Genomic DNA, 24510 nt, shown 5'->3' on the forward strand with positions numbered 1-24510 from the left:
TGCCCAAAGAGCAGCTTCCAAGTTGGTATGCAGATTGCTCTCCTTGTACTGACTGTGCAAAAAGTTCAGTTTGAGGTAAAAAAAAAAGTTCAGCCATATTTGCAATTCCCTTATCTCCTAGGGAACCTGTTAGTAAAAGGTTTTATTTTCTGCAAGGATGGAAATTTGGTAAAATATGATTTCATTTGAACTGGTGTTTACAAATAAGGTTTGCACTCTTGGTTAAGGATGCAATAGGCATATCAAAACATCTATTAGAAATGGAAACCATTAAAATAGGAGAGATCTTGTTTAGAAAAGCATATTTTAACATACCTACACGTGTATTGTTATTATGGAAGTGGTGCAACATGTAATTTAAAATGTGCACTTGTCACAAGCACTTGAAGTACTTTTCCTCTTTATTCAATAGGACCAAGTATCTCAAAATAAAAAAATCAGAATTCCTCAGTATTCAGAGTATGGAGTGAAATAGATAAGGCATTTTGTTTACTGAAAGTCAAGAAGAGATAATGATTCTATTGCTCTTTTTTGTTTGGTTTTTTTTTACAGAGCAATAGTTAGGGGCACACTGAAGAGAATTACCGTGTGTCAATATTTAAAAGCACGCTTCTTCAAACTTTGTATTTCAAATTGTGTTTTTATGTATAGGACAAAAGCATGTTTTTGAAAAAATAACACTGAAATCTGATAGCATAAAGTCTAGTGTAGGCAGTGATCACATGTGCAGCATGTCTATTTTAGGATTTCACAGAGGAGGTTCAAGCAGGTGGTGGACAGGTTACTGCAATTCATTTCTTTACGTCTGTTTCCTGCAAAACCTGAAGAGTTTCCACCTATGGTGAAATGTAACTGGTGGATTCCATCAGCAACAAAAGTCCTGGCTTTATTTAGTAGGTATTTTTCTTGAACTCTGTATGCATATGTATGTTTATATATGTATGTTTGTGTGTATACATAATGTTTGAATATATATATATATAGATGTCGAAATATATTTAGAGAGAGAGAGAGAGAGAGAGAGGATAGTTTATGCTGCTCCTCATCTGGGGGAGACTGACAATGATGGTGGCACAGTACAAACTACAATAAAGGTAGTAAGCAACAAAGTCTTCTGTTGCTTTCCAGTAGATGATAATTGCTATGCATAATTTTCCTGTGACAAAAACTGAAGATCATTCAAACAGAAATCCACAGAAGTAACCAGTGGTTAAGGTTTCCCTTAGATTTGTAAAAGAAATGTCTTAAATTTGTAATTGCCAGAATTTCATCTGTAACTGGCCTACCCCCACAGAACTATTTAGCATCTAAAGGAATTTAGGCAATGCATGTGCTTCTTAAATCCAAAACAACAGCATAAAAAAAGTAAATTTGTGCTCAGTTCAACATAGAGCACAGCAAATTTGACCACTGCAAATTCAAACCTTCTCCTCAACTCATGCCAAATAGTTTGGTGATTAGAGCATATACTTTCTCCTTTCTAGGAGAAAATAAAGACACCAAATTAAAATTAAGATTGGAATTAAGATGCTTTCACTCTCAACACTTTTACTTAAAAGCATTCTGCACAATCCTACCTGTCCAGAATTAGGCACATAAGCACACCAAGATGTGTGTTTTCTAGTCATCTATGAAAGAATTGCCAGTTCCTTAGTTCTGGAAAAAGAACTACTTAGTAAATCAGAAGACACTACTTTGTCTGACTGACCAAAATTAAACTATGTTGAAGTGCAAATAGAGAAAACTTACTAGCTTTTTGACGTTATATGAATGTTACACAGTGAGATAGCTTAAATGTGAATTAGTTCTCTTCATTTAGTCGAGTACTTAATTTATGTACAGGTGAATCCAGATGGTATAGTAGTTCCCTGAGGAAATATGTATTATATCTCTGCATACTATGTTTTATGCCCCTCCCTTTCCATGCCTTTTGCAAAAGGCATCCAGCACAAACAGGTAATTTTTAACTGGAAAGCCTGTAGATGTTCTAGCCATAGCTACATTTGAAATTAGGTGGATTTCTTAAACATTTTCTTTTAACAAACTGTGTTTTCATCGATTTCAGCAGAACATAATGTCCTTTACCTGTGAAACCTCAATTTAGTGTATGTCGGTAAGGGAGCTTGAGTCAAACTGAGGTTCCCTTGTCATAAGTGGGCTGACCTAAGGATTTACTATTTTCTACAGCAATTAATATGCTGTCATAATGTGTTATGTTATAGTGTAATTCTGTAGCTAAGACTGAGCTAAGTTCTGTTGCTAAATTATTTGTTTGTTAGTGTTAGTTTATTACTATTATTTTAGACTTAGCCTAAAGTTTCTGGCTTCACTGGTGCCCATGATGCCGAGAAATGGGTGTGCTGAATCCAGACACTGTTTTAAAGGACTGTTATGTTTTCTTTGTAGATGCTGCAAATAGTCTGGTCAGTCCTCCTATTATTTCATATACGGATTTCTATAATTCTACTCTTGATCATATTGATCTTATGGAAGAATATCATAACTGGCAATGCTATGGGAATTCTCACAGGTAAGAGGAATAGCTGGTTGTTTCTTTTTAAGTAGTATTTCAAAGCACTGTATCTATGCTATGTATATCTATATTAAATATAGGGGATATATATATATATATAGTGTGTGTGTGTATATGGTATACATACCATTTATGTGTATATATATCCACATTAAATACTGTATTTTATTGGACAAACATAGCATAGCTACTACTTGTTATACTTCCTACTGCATGGATGTTAGATTGACTGGAATAAATCTCATTCTGCCTTTGCAAACTGGAGAAAAGATCTAAAATATAAATGATAAAAAAATAACTTTATTAATTATGGGCATAGACTTCTAATTGTGTCTTACTACAAACGTATTTTAGCCTCCAGTACATTCATAGACAGTGATAATGTGTGCATACTTACCACTTAATGATGAAAATGTATGTAATTATATGCATATATGTAGCTCCAATCATGTTTGTTCCAGTGAAATCAATTGTACTATTTTTGTTGCCTGAAAATAAACACAAGTTAAATCTTTGGACTCAAAGCTTGCGAAGGTATTTCTCCCCTCGTGAGAGGCAGCCCAGAAGTATGATTTAGAATCATCCAGAGAAATAGACATTTCATCTTTTTGCTGAAGTTCAAAATCTTATTAACGTTTTCTTAATAAAAATGGTTTTTTCCCTAGCTGTATTTTTCAACATATCACTGTGTATCACTCAGTCTTTACAGCTTGAATCACAAGATCAATTAAAATTTCCCCATATCTTGAGACTTTTCAGTAAGCTAATTTAAGACATCAGCCCTCTAAATGTAGCTTTTTGTTTATTGTGTGTACACTTTTCCTTGCCTTTAGCAGCAGTTGGGGAAAACTTGGAGACCATAATTTGTTCCACTAAAGCAGCTATTTCAGGTTAGGCTTCTGTCTGATACCTGATACTCTGCTTGGGAAGATAAAAAACCAAACAAATGAAACGAACCACACAAAACCCAAATAAATAAATGAAACAATTGCTCCAAATCCTATGATACATGATAGCAAAACGTGCAGTATGCTTTGCATAGTCTCAGTCAAAGCACTGGTATATGAATACTGCTGAGCTTCAAATGATTTTTTGATATTTTTTTTTTTCCATTGGAACCATCTGGCTGTTTTGGCACCCACAACCAATCTTATAAAAGGGCTGTGAGATTTCCACCTGCTCCAGTTCTTTTCAGTTAGCTGGGTCACTGGGAATTATGTCAAAACAAAGTTTGCTTGACACATAATTGTTGGAGTAGCTGAAGTGAAGACTAGCTGCATTATTCTTAAAGTATAAATAATTCTGTTAATTTGTTACAAGGACTTTTTTTTTTCAATTTTACATCTTTTGACTCCTTGTTGTTCCACTTAAAACCAAACGAAAAAAAAAAAACAACCTGACAACAGAGACCGAGTAGGAGCAAGTCCTCATCTACCTTCCATGTGGAATATTTTGAAATACATACTTTTTTTAACTAAGTCAACACACTTTGGTAAAATATTTTGGATTAAGATTTACAAGAGACCAGGTGGACTCTGGTTATTTCTATGTGAACTTCTGCTAGGTGATGTATGAGCTAAATAAACAAAAAATCTTACCAAAATAACCAGTAATTAAAAAATCTTTTACATGATGAATTCTGAAGTTTTTCAAAATCATTTTTATTATCTGATTGCAGTGGAATGTGGCTGTGATCTGGTATTTCAGAAGTCCTAAACACGTGTAACCCCAGGATAATTCTGAAGGGCCTGTGGAAAACCAGTTCCTTTGAAAATGAGTTCTGAACCTAAGAATGCTGCACTGAGATAGATGTTTTTCTTTTATTTAATAAGAAGATATTGTTGTTCGCTTTAATTCAATGTAGTAATTAAAATTTTGGTATTTAAAGCAGATGATGACTGTTTTTAGTAGGTCTTTTGATGTTAATAATAAACAATTAAAAATGATCTTTATTTAGGATAAGCATTATTGCAGTTTCTAGCAGTAAATGCAAGTTACAGTTTGTTCTGCTGAATTGAGTATCTATATATACAACACAAAAACCCCCAGCAGCTATTTGCAAATTACTGTCAGTGGAGGGAAGGTAGTTACTGAATGGTAATGTAATAATTCACTCCTGTATTCTTAAAAACAATATACTATATGCTAAAAAGGAAATATTTTATATTCTTTTCTCTTGTTGTTAGGTTTTCTTTCTGTCAATACCCATTTATTATTTCTATAGCAGCAAAAAAAGTTATTATTCAAAGGGACTCTGAACAACAGATGATAAGTATTGCACGGGTAAGTCAGTGATAAATGTTTGTGTTTTGTGCCTTGGTATTTTAGTAAGTTTTTTTAGATTGGTATTACACACAACCTGTCATTACAACTTCTAGTATTTCAGACTACCCCAAAAAAGAACTTAAGCTATTTTACTATGACTAGTCTACAAATGTCCATGCTGGATTTTTTAGTTATTTTATTTTTTTATTTTTATGTACTTAGTTTCAGGATGCTTATATATACTAGTGTTGTGGAGAAAGTTATAGTAATTTACTTATTCTTTTCCTCTTTTGAGAAACCAGCATGTGCTAGCATGCTAGATTAACAAGATAAGTAAGGAAGATTAATTCTATGAGAATTTTAGACTGTTTCCTGTTTTATCCTGTGAAGATATGTTGTCATGGAAGACCAAGATTCAGCTGTATACTTTCAAGTCATGGAAGAGGTACTGCTTCTGGGCAGCCTCCTCTGTTTTGAAAGAGGCATTGTCTGCCTCCTTCAGTGTTAATTTTCTACAGGTGCTAGGGGAGAGACTTTTCCTCAGTGTTCTATGTAGTAGAACTATCCATTCTTGTCTGGCTGGATACACTTTGTGAATAGCTGATTAAAGCACAAACCATTTCCAGAATCTATATTTTCAACAGTTTGGAAGGCTGAAAAAGTTACTGCACAATTGCCACTTTCTTGTTAAACCTCCTGATAAGTTAGTTCAAATATAGGGAAAATGCATCTGCAGTAGGAAAGAAATTGCTCTCCATCTCTTAGATGATACTGAAGCAGATATGATGTTAGGGAAATGTCTTTAATGCAAGATACTGAGAACTTCTTACATTTAATAAGTGTGGCACTTGGGTTTTTTAAATGAAGATACTGCATGTATGATGTTTCTTTTTCATTCAAATAGCAAAGCCTTGTGGATAAAGTCTCTCGCCGACAGAAACCTGACATGAATATGTTATTCCTAAATGTGAAAGTGAGGAGGACACACCTTGTTAGTGATTCACTTGATGAGGTAACAAAAAAATGTAAATGATGTGTTGCTGCAGAATAGCTGTTGAACTTAAATTTCAGTTTGATAATTTGTATTTAAATCTTTCTGCACTAAGAGATTGGGACTATAACTGCATAATACTAAATGAAAAGAACTTAATTACTGTCACAATTGCAGTGCTGCAGAATAGATTGTGTTAGACATTCTGAAATTAATTTTCTGTGCTCATACTGCTCTGTGGATAAGCCCATAATGAATATACATGCTTGCATGTGGTATTTTTTTGTGTTTGCAATTTTTGTTTTAAAAATACAGTGCATAATTAGCAGGGTATGTAGGACTTGAGTCCATGAAAGGAGCATGAATAGTAAGTGACTAATCCCTAATGAGTTTGTTCTGTTCTAATTCTCAGAATATTTTTGTTCTTTTCCTTTGCTAACTTCTCTGTCCTATAAGAATTATTTTGGGCTTTTTTTTCTTAAACTCTTTTAACAAATTCTTCACATTCTTGAATGTAATTTTTCCTTTTTAGAAATGAAACAGATGTGTCCATTAAAGTAGGCAATTCTTCAGTATCCTCTGAACCTTGATAATTAACATTATTTAATGAAATCTAGTTCCCTACTTGGCATTGAGAATGGCCTGATCATATTGAAAAATAAGTCCAAGTAGTGAAAGCAAGATCAAATAAATTCTGATTACTCATGTCAGAAAATGTCTATTTTGGCCTTGTCTCGTAAGACATAAGAAATACAAGTGATAATACTGCTTTCTCTCAGGCATCACAGATTTTTTTTTTACCACCCTAATATAACCAAGAACAGCTTCAAAAGTTCTGACAGTCAAAATATTCTGCTATTTATTTTTATTGTTTTCTTCTGCCCATTTCAGAGATGAATAAGAATGTATTATATTATTCATATTCTGAAAAGTATGGGCAGTGGCAGGTGGAGGGGGAAGATGTCTTATTTGTATTTCAGATTTTTAAAAATAATTTGGAAAGGAAGATCACTTCTAATAAATAACTTGTTTCAAATAACATACCTGTAGTTGTAAAATGTGTGCAACAGAAATTTACTTGAGCAGTTAATAACATGGAAATTATTTTGGCACATGCATCTTCCTGACTGATTTAAAAACTTTCTCTGGAGCTGGCCAGTAGTTAATGATTTAAAGAAAAATTGTATAGGGACTTGATCTGAAAGATCACTGTTAATTACGAAAGGCCGTAATCTAATTCTTTGCAGGTTTTTTGCACCCCTGGATGAAATGCTGTCTCCTAGGACAAAGCAATGAAAAGAGCTTTTACCATTGTCTAAAAAAGAGTTGTAAAAAGCAGCTGATACTTGCTGGCAGGTATCTTATGCTGAACTGAGTGGTGTTCAAATATTGAAAGTTTTAGCTTACCTCCTTATTTCTAAATATTTCCAAATTATATCTAATTATTTTCTTAATTTCTCATTTCTTCCTGGTAGAATGTCTTCTGTAAAAGGTAAAAAATTTTATAGGTCTAAAATATTCCAGACAGACTCAATTCATTGTATGTAGTATTTCATTAAGTCTGTTTGTACACCACCCAACTTCTTTTCAAGCCTGGAGAGTGACACTATGTGCAAAGTAGTTGATGATGTCAAGTAGTCATAATTGTCTTGCTTCTGTAATTCAATCATTGTTTTAATATAGTTTTGACCTGTTAGTAGAACATTCTGCAAATTAATAGCTTAAGCAATGCAAGGGCAATAGCGACAGAGATGTGTTCTCTCTGGTTAGAGGTAGTGATAATATGTTAAATCTCATTTTTCTTCTTCCCTACCTGTTTTGCAATAGCTAGCAAGGAAGAGGGCAGATCTGAAAAAGAAGTTAAAAGTCACATTTGTAGGAGAAGCTGGTCTTGATATGGGTGGCCTGACAAAAGAATGGTTTCTTCTGTTGATTCGCCAGATTTTTCACCCAGATTATGGTGAGTCGTAGTAAATGTTCTTAAGTACAGCGTGAAACTTGGTTTGGACTCTATGTAAACACTGCTCCAGCCATAATGAAAAAGTTTTTTTGTTATAAACACTGGTTTCAGCACCAATCCAAAACATAGCCTTGTACTAGCTGCTATGAAGGAAATGATCTCAGCCTAAGACAGTGCAATGCTGTAGCGAATATTCAAGTGGAGATAAGGCCAAATGTATTAGTTTATCATCGACCATCCCTGACTCTTTCCTCTCATGCTGCATTTTCTCTTTTTACGCTGCCCTCAGTTTTCTTTATGTTACTGGTTTGGGGAGTTTTCCTGGGTTTTGTAAGTAGCTGCATTGGATGCTGTTACTGTGCTCAGTTCTAGCAAACTGCTGACCTCAGTCTCCCATGTATTGATGGTTTCTGTTGGTGCTGATGGTAGCACTGAGAATATCTGCACGTTCTAGCACTATTTCTGTGACTAGGATGGGCAGAGGTTATGTCTTACTTGAATCTTTGCCATCATATATTCTGTTTGTGGTATTTGTGTGGCCAGTATTCTTTTGTGATCTGGGATAATCTCAGGAAAGAAAGGTCCAGTCAGTGCAGAGACAGTGTAGGCAGGTGTGAACCTGAATGAAATAGCCTGCCTCTGCTGCTACCAGGACCTGTGAGCCCATAATTAAATTTGCATGCCCAAAAGAAAACAAAAAGAAGATTTTTTTGAGCAAATAGGAGATTGTAAGACACGAATGAGCGGTCATAAACAGGCAGTCCAATCTACTTGGTTTTTATTGTCTACAGAGAGGGGTCTGGGTGGGTTTTATTCCCCACTCTAATATTTGTTAAATGAATCCGCTTTCCTAAGCTGGGCATGGATACATTACTGCTGATTTAATGGGTTAAATTGTTTCCAAACTGGCTTTTAAATTAGAAACATTGATTTCCAGGGAATTGAGTATAACACCTGATAGTCTTTGGTAGAATGCGAGAGCTTGTCTGCCTTTGCCTGGGAGTGTTCATATCCCTTAAATCCATGGTCCTTTGTTATTTATAGAACTCCTTCTAAAGGTACAGAATTTTAAGTCATAAATATGTCCTCAAATCTGCTGAGATCATTATTTGCCTGTAGCCCTTTTTGTGGTAAAAAGGAGTCTGTGTGGAGACATTACATTCATGATAACAGCCTTAATAGGAAACAATTTATCCTGGAGAAAGTGTTCTGTAACTTTGACAATTCTGTTAGTAAAAATGTTGTCAGCAGAGCTTGGTAACTGATGCGTTTGGAAACATTCAGAGTAGTTTATTTTTTCACCATCTCTGGCAGGCTTCCTTGCTTTAAAGTGTAAATTCTTTCATTGTTATGACTGTCAGCCAAATCTGGGAGGAGTTCAGAAATATTGATGTCCCTTCAAAAGGGATGGTATCCTCTGCTGTCTTTAATGTTTAAGTTGCAATTAATGTATGTCAGAAGCTTAGAAGGGAAAACATCACTGTTCTTACCCTTTGCAGGTTAACTAATCCTGCAGATTTAACTCATGGAATTTAGAAACTCATAATTAACTCAGCTGTCTGCCCTCCTATGCATTTTGCAATGCTTTGTTCATCTTGCTGTGGACGATTAATAAGTGGGATTTGAAACCTATTTTGTTCCTGCATCCCTGCTGTCTTTTAGTATGTGAACCTTACTCTGCCTTACATGCAACTGTTCTGTTGCTTCTGGTGAAAGAACTGTCTGAACCTTTTGTGATGAGCACCTTTTTGAGCTAAAATTCAAAAGATAAATTGTTCAGAAGAGTAGGGAGGAAAAACATGAATGCAGATTTTGCCTATAATTTATCATAAGAACTAGATGTCCCTGAAACAAGTTGGATTTTTGTTCTTTTTTTTAATCAAAATGACTTTGATTTTTTTTTATTTAAATATTACTTTTCACCAACTATATCTTCAAACACAGATTGCAGTGAGCTGTTGCATGCAAGATGTCCTTAGAACTACTCAGTGCTTTGGTTTGTACAGGCTGTGGAAACAATCATGAACTGTTGGCCCATTTAATCCCAACAAATTAAAATCAGTTATCATGTTTCATCCAGTTTAATTCAGTATTGCTGAAGTTAATTTCACTGTTAGTGCACACTTATCTAGAGTATGTCTTGCTTCTCTGAGCAATACTTCCTAGGCATCTTGAAGCTGTTATCTGCTTTCATTATGTAGGTTTTTATGTTCTGTCACTCTTTAAAACAGAATGTTCCATATCTGATGCAAATAGCAGTCAAACTTGTCTATACTCATGATTTCAGTAGGATCTAGCTTGTCATTTAGACCCATGAGTAACTTTTTCAACTTCTCTGATAAAATTTTTTGGCAGCAAATGTGAAACTAACCCCTTTGCTGCTAATGTGTGTGTATAACATAAACGTTTTATGGATTTCTATTCTAAGAAGGTAAAGCTTATGGTATTTGTATTATGGGATTCATGCCAGCATTTCTAAAGACTGTATCTGTTATTGACCTAGGAAGAAAGGAAGAAATAAATGATTTTACATTGCAGTAAGAAAATTTTTGGTTAGACTGTTTAATGTTTCTGGCTGTACAGTACAGTGAAGAAACAGATTGTACAGAGACAGTGCAGAATATCTACAACTAGAGGCCCTGAGGAACATGTTGCCCTGGCACCCAACAGGGCTGGTGGGCTTGAGCCTGCTTCAGGCTTGGCACTGCCCTTGGTGGTCCTTCCCAAGCACCTGCCTGCAGGCTCCTGGCACGGGTGGGATGAGGGGGCTGAGAACAAGCACGGAGATTTGGGCACACCAAGGAGCACTTCTAAGGGTGCGCGTGTGACAAAGAGGAGGCTTTGTTGAAGTCCAGGCTTTGTAACGGTCATGGTGCTGTTCTGCAGGCATGTTCCCCTACCACAAGGACTCACACTGCCATTGGTTCAGCAGCTTTAAATGTGATAACTACTCTGAATTCCGACTGGTTGGAGCTGTATCCTTTCATGTCTGCTACACAGTGCCGAGCCACGAGCCATCCCATGAGCTGGCACGGGGGCGAAATAAGGCACTGGCTAAAGCTCTTTCAGAGGTTGTATGTGCAACTGTGCTCCATTTTTAATGAATTTTTTTGAATGTCATTCTAGCAAGTGAACTAAAAATAGGAAGAAAATGATGGTGTGTGGGTACATCATACATTTCACAGTTAGAAAATACTAGAATCAAGATTAAACATGCAACCTTTTTGTATATAGGTTGTAATTTTTAATGTACTTAAACCTCCGAGTTTCGTTCAGTAAACATCAATGCACCTGTATGCATTAATGCTTCATTGAGGATCAGTTGCTCCCTGTTGATCAGTATGTGGCTTTTTGCACTTTGCCAGTGGAGGTTTGGTTTAATATGTTTAGATTTATTTAAAAGAAACGTTGATATATTGAGCTCTCAGTAGAACTTATTGTGGATTGCAAATATATATGTATACAGTTCTTTTTTTTTTTTAATAGCAATACTTTGGAACAATTTATTGTAGAAATACTTGTATAAGATATTATGAAGATTGTCAAGTGTTCTGACAATTTGCATCATATGACCATTTTAACTGTTACTTAATTGTAATGCAAAACTGCATTTAAAACTGTCAGTCCAGAAAAAATGAAATAATTTCCATTCCTTCTGTTTGTGGAGCATGCATTAGAGTATGCTGAATAAAATCTTAAAATATTTTTTCTAAGTTACTAAAATGCTGACTATAATAAGGCTATGTTAATTTTGCCCTTAACATTTGACATATATAGCTTATGGGACTTGCTGTATATAATAGCATAGCCTTGGATATTCGTTTCCCACCTTGCTGTTACAAGAAATTATTGAGTCCTCCCATTGTTCCCTGTGATCATAACACGCTTGTAGGCATCTGTGATGTCACATTAGATGACCTGTTTCAGATTATGCCTGTAAGTATTATGGGTTTTTAAGAAGCTAAATTACTGATTTAAAACCTAATTTGTTTATATTTAATGCTTGAGTTATAAACTGTTTGAGAACAGCTTCTTTTTTCAGTACAAGCTGACATAGTCTCCTTTTCTTCTGCTGAAAACAGAAAATCTCCATGTTTTCTAGCATAGCAGTATTTTTCTATTACTTGAAGTTAGAATACCAAAATATGATATGATTTTTCTGATACACATTTTCTGTAGTAAAAATAAAATTGTGACAGTTTATACTGAAATAAAAATACACATATTAATTAAGCAGTGAGTTTTTCTCTGTGCATGCATTTTAAATATACAGCTTTTTCCAACATACTTTCTGTGTAAAGTAATGCTTCTGGCACGTCCTTGCAGAGTGCATCACTCAGTTTTGTAGATTCACTAAAGAGTTCTTACTCATATTGTAGGAATTGGCCCACGGACTAAATGAACTTCTATCCTATGAAGGCAACGTCGAAGAGGATTTTTACTCAACCTTTCAGGTCATTAAATACACAACTGTAAATGGTTCTCAGACTTGTTCAGTAATTTTTACCAATGTTAAAATGGCAATGGAGTGACCTTCTGTGGTGTAATTGCTGATTGTTTGTAATATAACTGCACAGGTTTCAAGACCAGTACTGTTCTGGGGCCTCTGGGCATACAGAGGCTGACTCTGTGATGAGGCTTGAAGCTGTTGTTCCCTGACAGTGTAGGTGCCTCCAAGTGCTGACTGCCAGGGTCACATAGCCAGCTGCTGGGGCATTTCCAGCTCTTTCTCTGACACCATCACCTTGCAATCAGTGCCCTGGCTTGCAGAATTCATCTGGCTGCAAGACAACCCTTTTCTGTCTAACCCAGAAGCTAGTCAGAGCTTCCTTGCTTCCTTAAGACACTCTGTCCAGGAAATCTCACTTCAGCAATAGCTTGTTCAAGTTTGTGAGAGTTTTGCCTGACCTTTATGTCTTAACTGCTACTTCACTCAACAAAGTCTTTTTCATTTATTCATTGCTTCAGAACACATACCAGTTAATAAAATTTCAAGTTGGTACTTTTTAGTTCCTAGGTAAGCTACAGCAGAACAAATACCTTCTTAATTGTATTTGCTATTCCTAGATTGTTCTTTTGTATGAAAAGCTCTGTGCCTCCAAAGCCTCCAGAGCAGGTCAGTTTGACATGTGTAAGAGGCTCAATTTTTTTACTTCAAATACTGATTTCTTGAGCAATTTGTTGAAAATTGTAATTTTTAACTTCTAAAAACCCAGTAACCCTCAGAATTACAGCATAGGGTGAAGAGAGAGACAGGGGAAATACATGGCATAATAAATATCAGATCTATAATTTATGAGAATAAGAATGTTTTCCAGTACTGACCTTGACTCCTTTTTTTTCTCTAGGTTTTTCAGGAAGAATTTGGTGTTATAAAATCTTACAACTTAAAGCCAAATGGAGATAAAATTCCGGTCACAAATCAGAATAGGAAAGGTACCTCAATATATATTAATTACACATATTTGGCAGATTAAAGTTTTTTCATTCCTATAAGCCTAGGTTTTCGTTAACAGTGTGAAAATGAAATTACTGTAGTCCTTTCTAGTATGCCTACCAATTTAATGGTATCTAAAATGAAATGCATTCATTTTTCATAATTCACTACAGTTCAGGAGAGCAGAACAAATAATTGATTAAAATTATTATAATGTAACAAAATAAAATGTTTTTTCTTTTTTAGAATATGTGCAGCTCTATGTTGATTTTCTTCTCAACAAATCGATCTACAAACAATTTGCAGCTTTTTATTATGGATTTCATAGTGTCTGTGCTTCATATGCATTACTGGTAAGAATAAAGTGAAACAACTCTTCACTTCTGTTTTAAGTATTTGACAATGACTTATCTAAATTAAACAAATTGTGCTGGTTGATTTTAAGATTTGTAAAGAACGTTGACTAATCCATAGGCTTGATTAAGCCAACATAAGTAGAAAAAATTAAGCAGGTAATCAACTGTTCTCTGTAGTGTTCCATTGCAAACAGATAAACCTAACCTGAAGAGCTTTATTTATCAGTATGCATTCACAGACGCTTCACGGGCTGTCTTGTGAATGTTTATGAGGTTTCTCTGTATTCCCTACAGTTATGAACTGCAGAGCAACTATGTCTGTGTGCTCCTGAGTGACTCCTCTGAAAACATCTATTACTTTTTCCAGGAAGAGCACTCAGTGAGGTTGAGATTAAACATTCTCTCTTCAGTCCTGTTTGGCTGTTGGAATGACTTTGTCATTTACATCATCCCTTCTGCACTGAGAAAGAAGAGGCAGTTGCAATTTGCATGAGATTTTTTCAGTGCCTGTGAAATTAGTGAACTATGACACACTTGCAGCAAGGCAAGATGCGACTGACTGCGGGGAAGGTTCTGGAAGGAGAATGAGAATCCACTGAAATGCCATGACATACTGCCATGCAATATTGCAATGTTGTAGTAAATGAATAAGTAGATTCTGCAGGTGCAAGTTTAGTGGTTTATTGTCATAAGTACTTGCTTTGCACAGCAGTGGGTACAATTAAGTGCCAAATTCTATCAGCTACCTACACTGGGACTGGTCAGTGTAAATTAAATTGAAATTGTAACCAAAATTGACATCAAGACCCTTCCTCAGAATTTCATCCATACAAACTTAATTTTCTTCCTGACCCATTTGTAATCCAATCAGATGGCAGGCAAGTCAATGTAATAAATGTAAGAATGAAAAAGAGATGAGGTACAAAAGAAATATGCTAGAATATCGTCTTATCCGGTAATTTGCTTTTTACTACCTACAATAGTAAGAGATTGTTTAAAGTGCTGAGGGATTAATTTTTCTATAATCAGTATATATCCAAGGTAGAGACTTATACTGAATGATATTCTGTTAATTTTTCTAGAGTGACAAAATAAAAATTTAATCTTAATATAGTAGCATAATTTCTCATCTAAAAAAAATATATTTTATCCTTGATTTCTGGCAGCTGCTTCGTCCAGAAGAGGTTGAAATTCTTGTTTGTGGCAGCCCTGAACTGGACATGTCTGCTTTACAGCGAAGTACCCAGTACGAGGGCTACCAAAAAACTGATCTTACTATACGGTAGGCTCGTGGTTTTTATTCTAAATACTGAGTTTGAAAACATCATAAAATTTTAACCTTTCACCAATATTTCACCAAAATCTCTTCAAGGATAATCTGAGAATGATTGAATAAAAACCTATTTCCAAATAAGACAAAGATGCTTATTAAATTATCCTAGGTAGGAAGAGTTGGGTCCTTAATGGTGTGTGTTGCTGAATATCCTTAAAAGGTTCTGACTAGATGGAAGTTGAGATAGTTTAAAAAGAATAGCTTCAAATCCTTCATAAGAAATCTGAGTCTTTATTTTTATTATCCTGTCTTCTAAAAAGCCTTTTTTTTCCAATTCTCTTTGATACAAAGGACATTTATATTAGTGAGTAGAAAGCATTTATCTTTGGAAGGTGGGTTGGGGTGTCATTTGACAAGATATAATTCCAAAATTAATAAAACATTGTACTTATCAATTCCCTAGGAATTTAACCTTGTATACTGGGATACTACTGATGTCCTATATATTACATTAATTAAATTCTCAGTGACATTCATCATGTAGTACTTGTGGTTGTATTATTATCTTTATACTGTTTTGTCATGATATTTCACCTTGCAACATTTTCTTCTCTCTCTGCCCTGAGCATAGATACTTCTGGGATGTAGTCCTTGGATTTTCTCTTGACCTTCAAAAGAAGCTGCTACATTTTGCTACAGGAAGTGATAGAGTACCTGTGGGAGGAATGGCTGATTTGAATTTCAAGATTTCAAAGAGTGAAACATCCACAAATTGGTAAGTACTATTTTTGGATTTTTAAATTTTTTTCATTACAGTGTTTCCCAAGAGACCTTATTGCTCTTGAATGTCTTTTTAAAGAAGAGCAAACAAATATACGAGAAGAAACTTCATGGAATCCTTTAGTTTGTCTTCAAAATACCCATTTATTGATTGCATAAATTTTGCAGGTGACTATCTAGCATAAAATTGTTTCTCAGTCAATGTTTATATTTGAGGCCAGTAATTCTTTATTTATAGAGATCCCAGTCATGTTTTCAATTCAAATAAATTATTCATTTAATCATTCTTATATGACAGCTAAACTAATGAAAATATACTTGAATCACCATGATTTTTACTGAATTCTTTGAATTTTATGGCATTATTTATAGCAGCCCCTGCACCTGCAGAAAATACTTCTCTTGATGGTCTAAATAAGAATTTTAACATGTATGGCTGCAAAGATGTAGCATGCCTTTAGGACCTCTGGGGTGTGGCTGATACAGAAATTGCTCAGAAGATATCAGAACAAAGCAGTCTTGCGATTTCATTGTGAGGATTAAATTGTTCATGCCAAGTTCTTATGTTTCTGGTAGTGTTTTGTTTTGTATTGAATTGACTTGAGACATTCTACACACTTTCTAGCTAGTATTTTCCTTCTCAAGACTGGAAAAGTCAGTTTAAGTAGTTTGGAAAGCTGTATAGAAAAACTTGCTGCTCTGAAAGTCACTGATAAGCAGTAATTACTGACTTTATCTAGATTTCTCAGACATTTAGGGTAATCAAAATACTTAAATAGAATTATAGTTTCAAAGTAAAATTTTTGTGGGTTTTCCATGGAGAGCCGAACTAAATGCATAAACAAAATGAACTTTGGTTTTGTTTTTAAATTCAATTTATCTTGTTACCGAGATATTTCTAATGCTGGTTCCAATGATGTTAAAGGAGCATGAGCATCTGAGGAAAAATGAAAAAAAATCAGTCAACATTGAATCTCTGTTTATGTTCCTTCTGTAAATTGTTCTTTTTCTTAGAAATGAGAAAATGGATTTTGAAATAGTGTGCATTTTAAACTGATGTAGGTCTGTTTTGCAAGAGAATTGTCACTGTCAGGCTACCTGCACAGGGATGAATGGAGATATGTTGCTCATACAATAGGATCAAAGAATATAATAGCAATAAGAATTGGCAAATTAGTGAAAGTTTCTCAACCTTCCAAATTCTGAAGCATGTAACTCCAGTCTGATTGACAGATCTTTGCTAATCTTTTAAAGGGCAGGGAGGGGAAAGTAGCTTGAGTTTCCACATCTAGGGGGTTCAACCCCCTTTCCAGGAGGTTTACCAATGATCATATGCCCTTCAAAACACTGAGGGATTAAATGAAAAGAGAACTAGAGAGCTTTTGAGCCATGTAATAAAATTTAAATTGTAAGTGTCCAAGTTTTAGAAATTTTTCAGTGTGTTTTCCAAGTATCAGGTGGAGCTTCAGCTCATTGTCTTCCTCCTCTCTCCCCTCAAGTAATCAGTTGTAGGACCAGGCCATACCCTCAGTGCTGTCCTGCTTGTCACTTGAAAATTTAAAGAGCAAGAAGATCCCTGGCTTCTTTTTAGCTGTGGCTCATCAAACTAATCTGTTCTAGTGAGAAGCAGAGTTTCCAGTGTTTCAGTCAGGCATTCCTTAGTATCTGCAATACATGTATTCAAACTCTCTGCTCAGAAGAAACTTGCAGCTGAAAGTGTCCAGCATTTCAGCTGGCTGAGGGATGTCTGTAAGGATGTATTGTGCCTGGCTGACCTTGGGTTCTGTATCCTCACCTAACTGTGGTTCATCCGAGTTTATCTGTACCTACTGCAGGACCCACCGTCCTTCACGTTGTGCATCCTGACTATGCCCACATTTCATGTTTAGAGACATTATGTGGTACCTGGAGTTTCCAAAATCTGGAAGGAGATGTTTCCAACTTAACAAAAAAATAAAGACAGGGAGTTGCAGGCAAACAGATTCACATGAGGTGCTTATGACCAATAGTGGTGTTATTTGCATTCAGCAGAACTTGAACCAGCATTAGGATAAATGTTTCTTTTACTGGGTTTCTTACTTAAGTAATGTTTAACTGAAAATGTGTAGGCAGTTGGCAGTGTTCTGCTTCTATTGCATTATTATTAAGTGTGTTTTGTTGGGTATTTTTAAAATTATTTTAGGTTACCTGTGGCACATACCTGCTTCAACCAGCTTTGCCTCCCTCCTTACAAGAACAAGAAGGAACTGAAGCAAAAGCTGATCATTGGAATTTCAAATGCAGAGGGGTTTGGTCTAGAATAACATTTAATAATCAAATAACAGCATTTTTATGTAGCATTCACTTTCTTCTGATTGTGCCTTTAAGCTTTTCATTGTTATGTCTCTTGATACCAGTTTTATCTCACTTAGATTATTTTTTTTTAATTAAATATGAAGTGTATGTTTTCCCCTGAATGGCAATACATTTACTGCTTACTTTGTCACAGAAGGTAGCTTTCTTTGTACAAAAAGCTTGTCTCTTTGATAAACAAAACCTAGCTTAGGCAATTTCTAAGTTTTAGTTTTTTCTTGATAACACTTTATCATTAATCATAATTCCTTTACATCAAGGTTTCCCACTGGGAGATAATATACAGAACATTTCTTTATTAGTTAATCCCAGTGGTAGAATGTTTTCAATTAACATTAATAATAGAGAAATATACAACATCAGCATGTAGCCATTTTTTCACAAAGGCAAATAGGAATTTTAGTCTTTATAAAATGTGTGTAGTTTTATTATTCTGGTTTTCCTTCTTAGTGAAACCAGTTGTCTAAGAAGTATGTAAATAACTACCTGTGAAGAAATAGGGTTTTGATAGTGCCATTTACTGCTAAAAATTATTTTTTATGAATAAGAGGTTTTAAAGGTTCTATATTCAGTTTTTACACTTGATTGTACAAGAGTGTTAAAAGGTATTTTTTCAGCTTGGGGGGATTCAAGTTCAAGCTACAGGTATTAAGGAACTTGTATGTTCATTCTTTACAGCAAAATAACCAGATCTACTGTAGCATTATAGTAAACAAAAATAGATATTTAAAATAAATTCCACATATGGTGAATTGCCTTCAGGAAGAAGATTAAATCCACAGTTCATGGTAAACTGATATAATGTATCATGCTAACATTTTTTTAGCAACTCTGTTGAAAGTCTTAAGTAAGCTGTGACAAAAGTGAATACAATAACATTTCAGAAGAATGTTGAAGCTTCCATTAACTTGAAGACCAGCATTTAAAGAAAATGTTTTGTGTTTTTCACTGCACAAACTACATGAAACGAATAATTGGTATGTCTGCTCTGAGTTGTCAGATTAGGAGCTGGGAAATAAATGGTTCTAAAATACTGATGTAATTGTAAGTCTGGGTTTTATTCATTAAATGGAAAGAATTTATTAGCATGCAGTATAGTATTTTTAAATAAGAATAGCTACTGTGTGTTCTATAGATTTTTCTTTCAGCTGAATGAGGCCCAGATCGTTCAAGACACTTTGGCATCTAATTTGTCAGCTTTCCCCATTGACTTCTGCTGGGGCATGGATGATTAAATATCTTGTAGTGTCTGTGCTCAGATATTATATTAGTCTTCTTTTCTCTCTTTGTATTATTTACATATAATCAACAGATTAACAAATTATGAACAAATTAATCTGTCTAATTCATAGTTTCAAAGCTGTTGGGGATATTCTTCAATAGCGAAGTGTAAATTTGATTTTATTCTATATCTTTATGAGTTACTGGTGATTTTACTGTTTTATTAAAGCAGAGATAAATATTGGATATTTTAGAATATTTGGCAATGTATTCTTTGTGCTGTCCTTGAAACCAGTAGTAAAATTTTTGTTGACTTTAGCAGAGAACTAAACTGGGTTAGCACAGAGAGTATTAAAAGCAACACTGAAAAATTCTGCATTTTACATTGTTTCTCCCAAATGGAGATCTTAAAATAAATTTCAACGTACAGGATTTCAGATGCTAAGAAATAAATGAAACTTTCACCATTGCACTGAATGAACTAGACAGCTTCAAGCAATGTTAAATTTCTAATAACTGAATATGGTTGTAAAGAAATCTGGAAATAAACACTGCCCCCCTTCCCCTCTCTGTAGAATTGGATTCATGGAAGGTTGGCTTATGAATAAATAGCTATACAGTTTATCTGAAAACATGGCAAATTAGCCAAAATATTTTTTTATGGATCAAGCCCACTTTTAGTAACTATTTATCTATTATTGTTAAAATAAAAGCTTTATCTTCTCATTTTCACTGAATTGCACTTTGCCTTCAGTTTAGTTTTATTTATTGGAACTTTTTTTTATTTAATGTGTAATATTACCTCAGAATTCTAAAAACGCTATAGTATTTGCATCAGTTTTTAAATAAGATTGTCATTCAAAGACATTTTATATATTTCCTGATGTTGATGGATTAAATAGTAAATTTTGTATTTGTTAAATGAAAGCATTGCACTGTATATATGAAATAAGACTCAGATAATTTTAAAACTTTTCTTCAACAATGTTTTATTGTTCTTTTGTCTTGCCCTGTAGTCCAGCAAATCTTTTTTTATTTCCATTATTGTTTTGTACCATACAAAAGAAGTCTGGTTTGTATAAACTTGTTCATTACTAAGTATCTATTTTTATGTATTAAAACTGTGCAGTCATTAAATCAAATATTTCCTTGGCCTCACTTGTTTAATTTCAGATTTCCAAAACTGATCATAATGGGTTTAAGATTATTATCAACTTTTCTGCTTTTGGTTTATTTTTCTTTTAAAAAATTTTCTTAACAGTAGCAGTTTGGCTAAAACATTGCATGACTCACTGAAAAGAGACTAAGTTTCAACTACCAGACACGCACCAAGAATTATATTTCGTAATTATACTCAAAATTACAGGTGTTCTGGTGCATACCAGAGTGTAATAATGCTGTAAAATAGCGTGGATCCTCAACACGGAGCCAACAACTGAGGCAGTTTCGCGTGGAGAACAGGAGGCTTCGGGGACACCTCATCACAGCCTGCCGGTACCTGAAAGGGGCTTATGGAAAGGAGGGAGAGGGAATTTTTATACAGGCACAAGTGATGGCACAAGGGGAAATGGCCTCAAACTGAAAGAGAGCGGGTTTGGATGTTAGGAAGAAATTCTTTACTCAGAGGGTGATGAAGCCCTGGAAGAGGTTGTCTGGAGAAGCTGTGGATGCCCCATCCCTGGAATTGTTGAACACCAAGCTGGATGGGGCCCTGAGGAACCTGATCTAGTGAATGGCATTGCTGCCCACGGCAGGGGAGTTGGAACTAGATGATCTTTAATGTCTCTTCCCAAACAAACCATTCTATGGTTCAGTGATTCTAACTTAATTTCCCTTATTTTTTTTTACTACCTCAATTGCAAGACTATTTTGAGGTGCACAGAGAGACAAAGCCACAAGCTGTTGTATGTTTTATCTTGTGTATTTTTCTGCCTAATTTTAACATTAAAGTCAGGAGGGACAGGTAACAAGAACATCATGCTTTCTCACCGACATAGGTCCTGATCACAGGACTGTTATCTGACTGGATTCAAGCATTCTTCTTGTCTTCTTTGTACCATTCAAGCTACCTACAGATGGCAGCAAAGATGAAGATTGAAGTAATTTAATTAGAGGTCTGACTCTCCTCTTAACTAGCATTAGTAAGGTGTTGGTACTGGTCGACGTGCTCCAAAGGCAAATGGTATATCCATTGTTATTCTTCATAGCTGTGGCATTTAATATTCTTTTAGAACCCCTCTTCGGAAAAATATCTTAAAGGTTCTTAAAAACCTCTGTTTTAATGTCCTAACTGTCAGATGATCGTGTGTTTTTTCTTCTAGAGCACATAGTTCTCTTCCAATAAATTTGTTTGAGTCAAGTAAGTTTTCGGTGTATTTGTAATTTTTTTTTCTTCAGGGTCTGTGCTAGTATGGTGAAGTTCCTTGCACTTTGAAATATTCATAGTATATAAGAAAATAATAATGGAACAGCCTGGACTGCCACAGCTGTTTCACTTGTTTTAGAAATGTTCTAATTAATAGTTGGATAGGTTTTGCTGTTAAATTAATGAGCAAAAATGGGCCGCCAGCGATCTGCACCTTTCAAATTGTTAATTAAATTCTTACTGAATTTTTTAAACCCCAGTGGCTTTATGTAAAATACAACAGGTATGGCAAGGGTTCTTATGGTCTGATGTAGATATTCTTAACTGTAGAATGGATATTTGATACAAAAATAATTCCTTATATAAACTACATCTAGGAAAGAACTCTGAGGTCAAGGAAGATGGAGATATTTTATCTGATAACCTGGTGACATAGTTGCTCATCAGACCCCGGAAGGGTGGAAGAAGTTCACTAAGCTGGGCAGCACTTTAGTTTTGGACTCTTCTGCAGTACTAGAATTAAGTAATACCTATATGTGTAAGAATAGGATATATCAATGAATAAGTTTTATGTTTTAGGAGTTTTGTGTTCTACTACAGCAAGGCTTCATTTACCCTTTTTGGCATCAGTTTAATGATTTGTTACTTGTACTGAGTGATGAATAGACTTTTGATGCAATATTTTCTTCCCCTGAGAGTTGTCCTAGATTCTGTAGATCTATGATGTTCAGGTTTAATTTATGGGTTTTTTTGTTTATTTGGTGCTTTATAACATGATTTTGTATTAACCAGGAGAGATGCATTATTCTCAGAGAGTCCTTAGCTATCTTTGCACCAGGATCTCTGACAGCTACCATACTATGGATAATAACAATCCAGCCTCCACTAGTCTCTGTAGGCATTACCAGAACAGAACTATTTGTAACTGTGTGTGTGTTATTCAAACCATCTTGTCAATGGGGGTTTACTCAATGTGCTTTAATTTCTGTTCTAGCAGAGAGCTTGAACATTAATTTCTTTTGGTATTTATTTTGTGTCAGTAGCCATACTGTGGAAAGCAAGAACTGTGTTTTGTGCCCTGGAAAATCAGTCCAGCTGGATATGAGGTAGCCAAAGCACAGTCATTTTGAAAACAGGGTGGTTTAAACTCAAACACGTGGGTCTTGGTTTTGGTTGTCTTCTGGTGAATTAGTGTAACCTCACACACCTTGTTTCCAAGAACTGTGGTGGCAGCATATATAGTGCTTGGGGGTTTTAATAGTTGCCCTTAATTAGTAGGAAGAAATGGGTAGATGAGCCAGTAACATATACCACACTGAGCAAAGAAGGCACTTAATTTTTCATCTCACTTATCTACTTTATGGAGAGATCTTTTCCCAAATCTTTCTGGATTCCAAGATGGAAAAGTATCCTGCCCAGATTTTAAAACTCCCTGACAAGACATGTTCTGTGATACTAAATACATCATATTAGTTCTTAAATGTTCATTAATAGAAAAGTTAATTAATCATGGCAGATAAATGTGGCCTGTGTAAAACAGAGATGAGCACAGCAGCAGAAGAGAAAAAATTTACTTTCTTGTAGAGAAGTTCAATAGAATGGCTTTTTAGTTGCAGAAATCTAATTTTATTCCCTTAGCTAATGAGGTTTAATTTTTCTAGTGTTTAATTTCTTAAAGAGTTTAAGAACTGAAATTATCTTTCTTTAATTCAATCACCATGTTAGATAAAGGTACATTTGAGTAAAGTGTAATATTTTCCTACATACACCACTGCGTAGTGCCTACTGCATTGTCTAATTGTACTGAAATCAGTAAAATGTTCTACATCAGTATTCCTTTGGAATTCTAACTTTTCTGGCACTTTTTACTGTGAAAGAAGAGCTTTTCCAATCATTAAAAGCACTTCATTCAAACTGAAGCTTTTAAAGTAAAAACATAGATTTGTTTCTATTGCATATAAACAACCTCATTGCATTTAGGTTTGGGTGGGTTTGTTTTAGGACTCAGAATCTATTCAATATCATATTTCTGCATATTGATTGAAATGCATTAAGCTGTCCTGTGAAATGGCACATTCTGGAAGGTAAAAACTCACTTCCCAGTAGCTTGTGCTACTGGAAGTTACTGTAAATATATGAAAAGGATTCCAAGGTTAGTAATTTCTTACTTTGCTTTGTTAGTTGCCATACAGGGGTTGAAATCTCCTAATGCATTACAACCAAGCTGTGTTTGGAATACCTGGGGGATGTTTGCTTCATCCTATTGATCATCTCCTAGCCCATGCTGGCCCAGTTGCTACCACTGATGGGTTTCACATACTTACAGGTGTTTTTAATTGTATTGCATCATTGACATATTTAATATGCATTAATTATTCCTTTCAAAAAGTGAACTCAGTTTCTTCAACAGTCTGTAACGCTGGGCAAGAACTCAAAGGTGCAGAACTAAAATCTCAGTGAAATTAGTCTGGAACACTGTTTCATTTTCTTATACTTGATTTTAAGAGTTAAATATCATCCTATAATCAAAGCTGTTGAGGCAACATCAGCTCAGCTATGCTGAGAGCTGTGTCTTCTGTTCCTCATTCCCTGTTATTTTGTGTAAACTACTGTAGGCATGTAACCAAAACACGGGAGATAGGATAGAAGTTTTTATGTGAAAGTGATAGTGTTGGAATTTTTTTTCTCTCTTGGCTTGATTTCTCATTCCCATGTGCTACTTGTAGTTGTGTGTGTTTTTCATTTGTAACTATTTGCAATGTGAGCACTGCAGCTGGGAATCTGAAGGTGTATTGCATCATTTTTCATATCATTGCTTGCATCATTTTTCATATCATTGTTCAAAAGAAAAAAATTACCTGGATTTTTCTTCCCTGTCTTCAGGGCACCAATTGATGCATCAAGGCTTTTCTATTTTATGGTGCAAAGATATTCTCAGTTGATCTTTTGCCCTTTAATTTCTTCTCAGTTTATTTGT

The 24510-nt window shown here is 34.9% G+C and overlaps 1 protein-coding gene across 2 annotated transcripts in view; it reads left to right on the forward strand.

The window, feature by feature from the left end:
- Window positions 1-20322, forward strand: part of HECTD2 (HECT domain E3 ubiquitin protein ligase 2) — a 37019-nt gene extending 16697 nt beyond the window's left edge. For both annotated transcript variants that reach the window (XM_029958510.1, XM_025894774.2), the window contains 13 exons: window positions 745-893; window positions 2407-2530; window positions 4720-4816; window positions 5703-5810; window positions 7617-7749; window positions 10636-10724; window positions 11527-11685; window positions 12129-12203; window positions 13098-13185; window positions 13433-13539; window positions 14709-14824; window positions 15447-15590; window positions 17778-20322. In XM_029958510.1, coding sequence (XP_029814370.1) covers window positions 745-893; window positions 2407-2530; window positions 4720-4816; window positions 5703-5810; window positions 7617-7749; window positions 10636-10724; window positions 11527-11685; window positions 12129-12203; window positions 13098-13185; window positions 13433-13539; window positions 14709-14824; window positions 15447-15590; window positions 17778-17898 — 1510 coding nt within the window. In that variant the 3' untranslated portion in view covers window positions 17899-20322. The remainder of the gene's footprint in view (window positions 1-744; window positions 894-2406; window positions 2531-4719; window positions 4817-5702; window positions 5811-7616; window positions 7750-10635; window positions 10725-11526; window positions 11686-12128; window positions 12204-13097; window positions 13186-13432; window positions 13540-14708; window positions 14825-15446; window positions 15591-17777) is intronic.
- The last annotated feature ends 4188 nt before the right edge of the window (window positions 20323-24510 follow it).

This window comes from Manacus vitellinus, unplaced genomic scaffold (assembly GCF_001715985.3).
Source record: "Manacus vitellinus isolate BGI_N305 unplaced genomic scaffold, ASM171598v3 scaffold_15_pilon, whole genome shotgun sequence".
Lineage (NCBI taxonomy): Eukaryota > Metazoa > Chordata > Aves > Passeriformes > Pipridae > Manacus > Manacus vitellinus.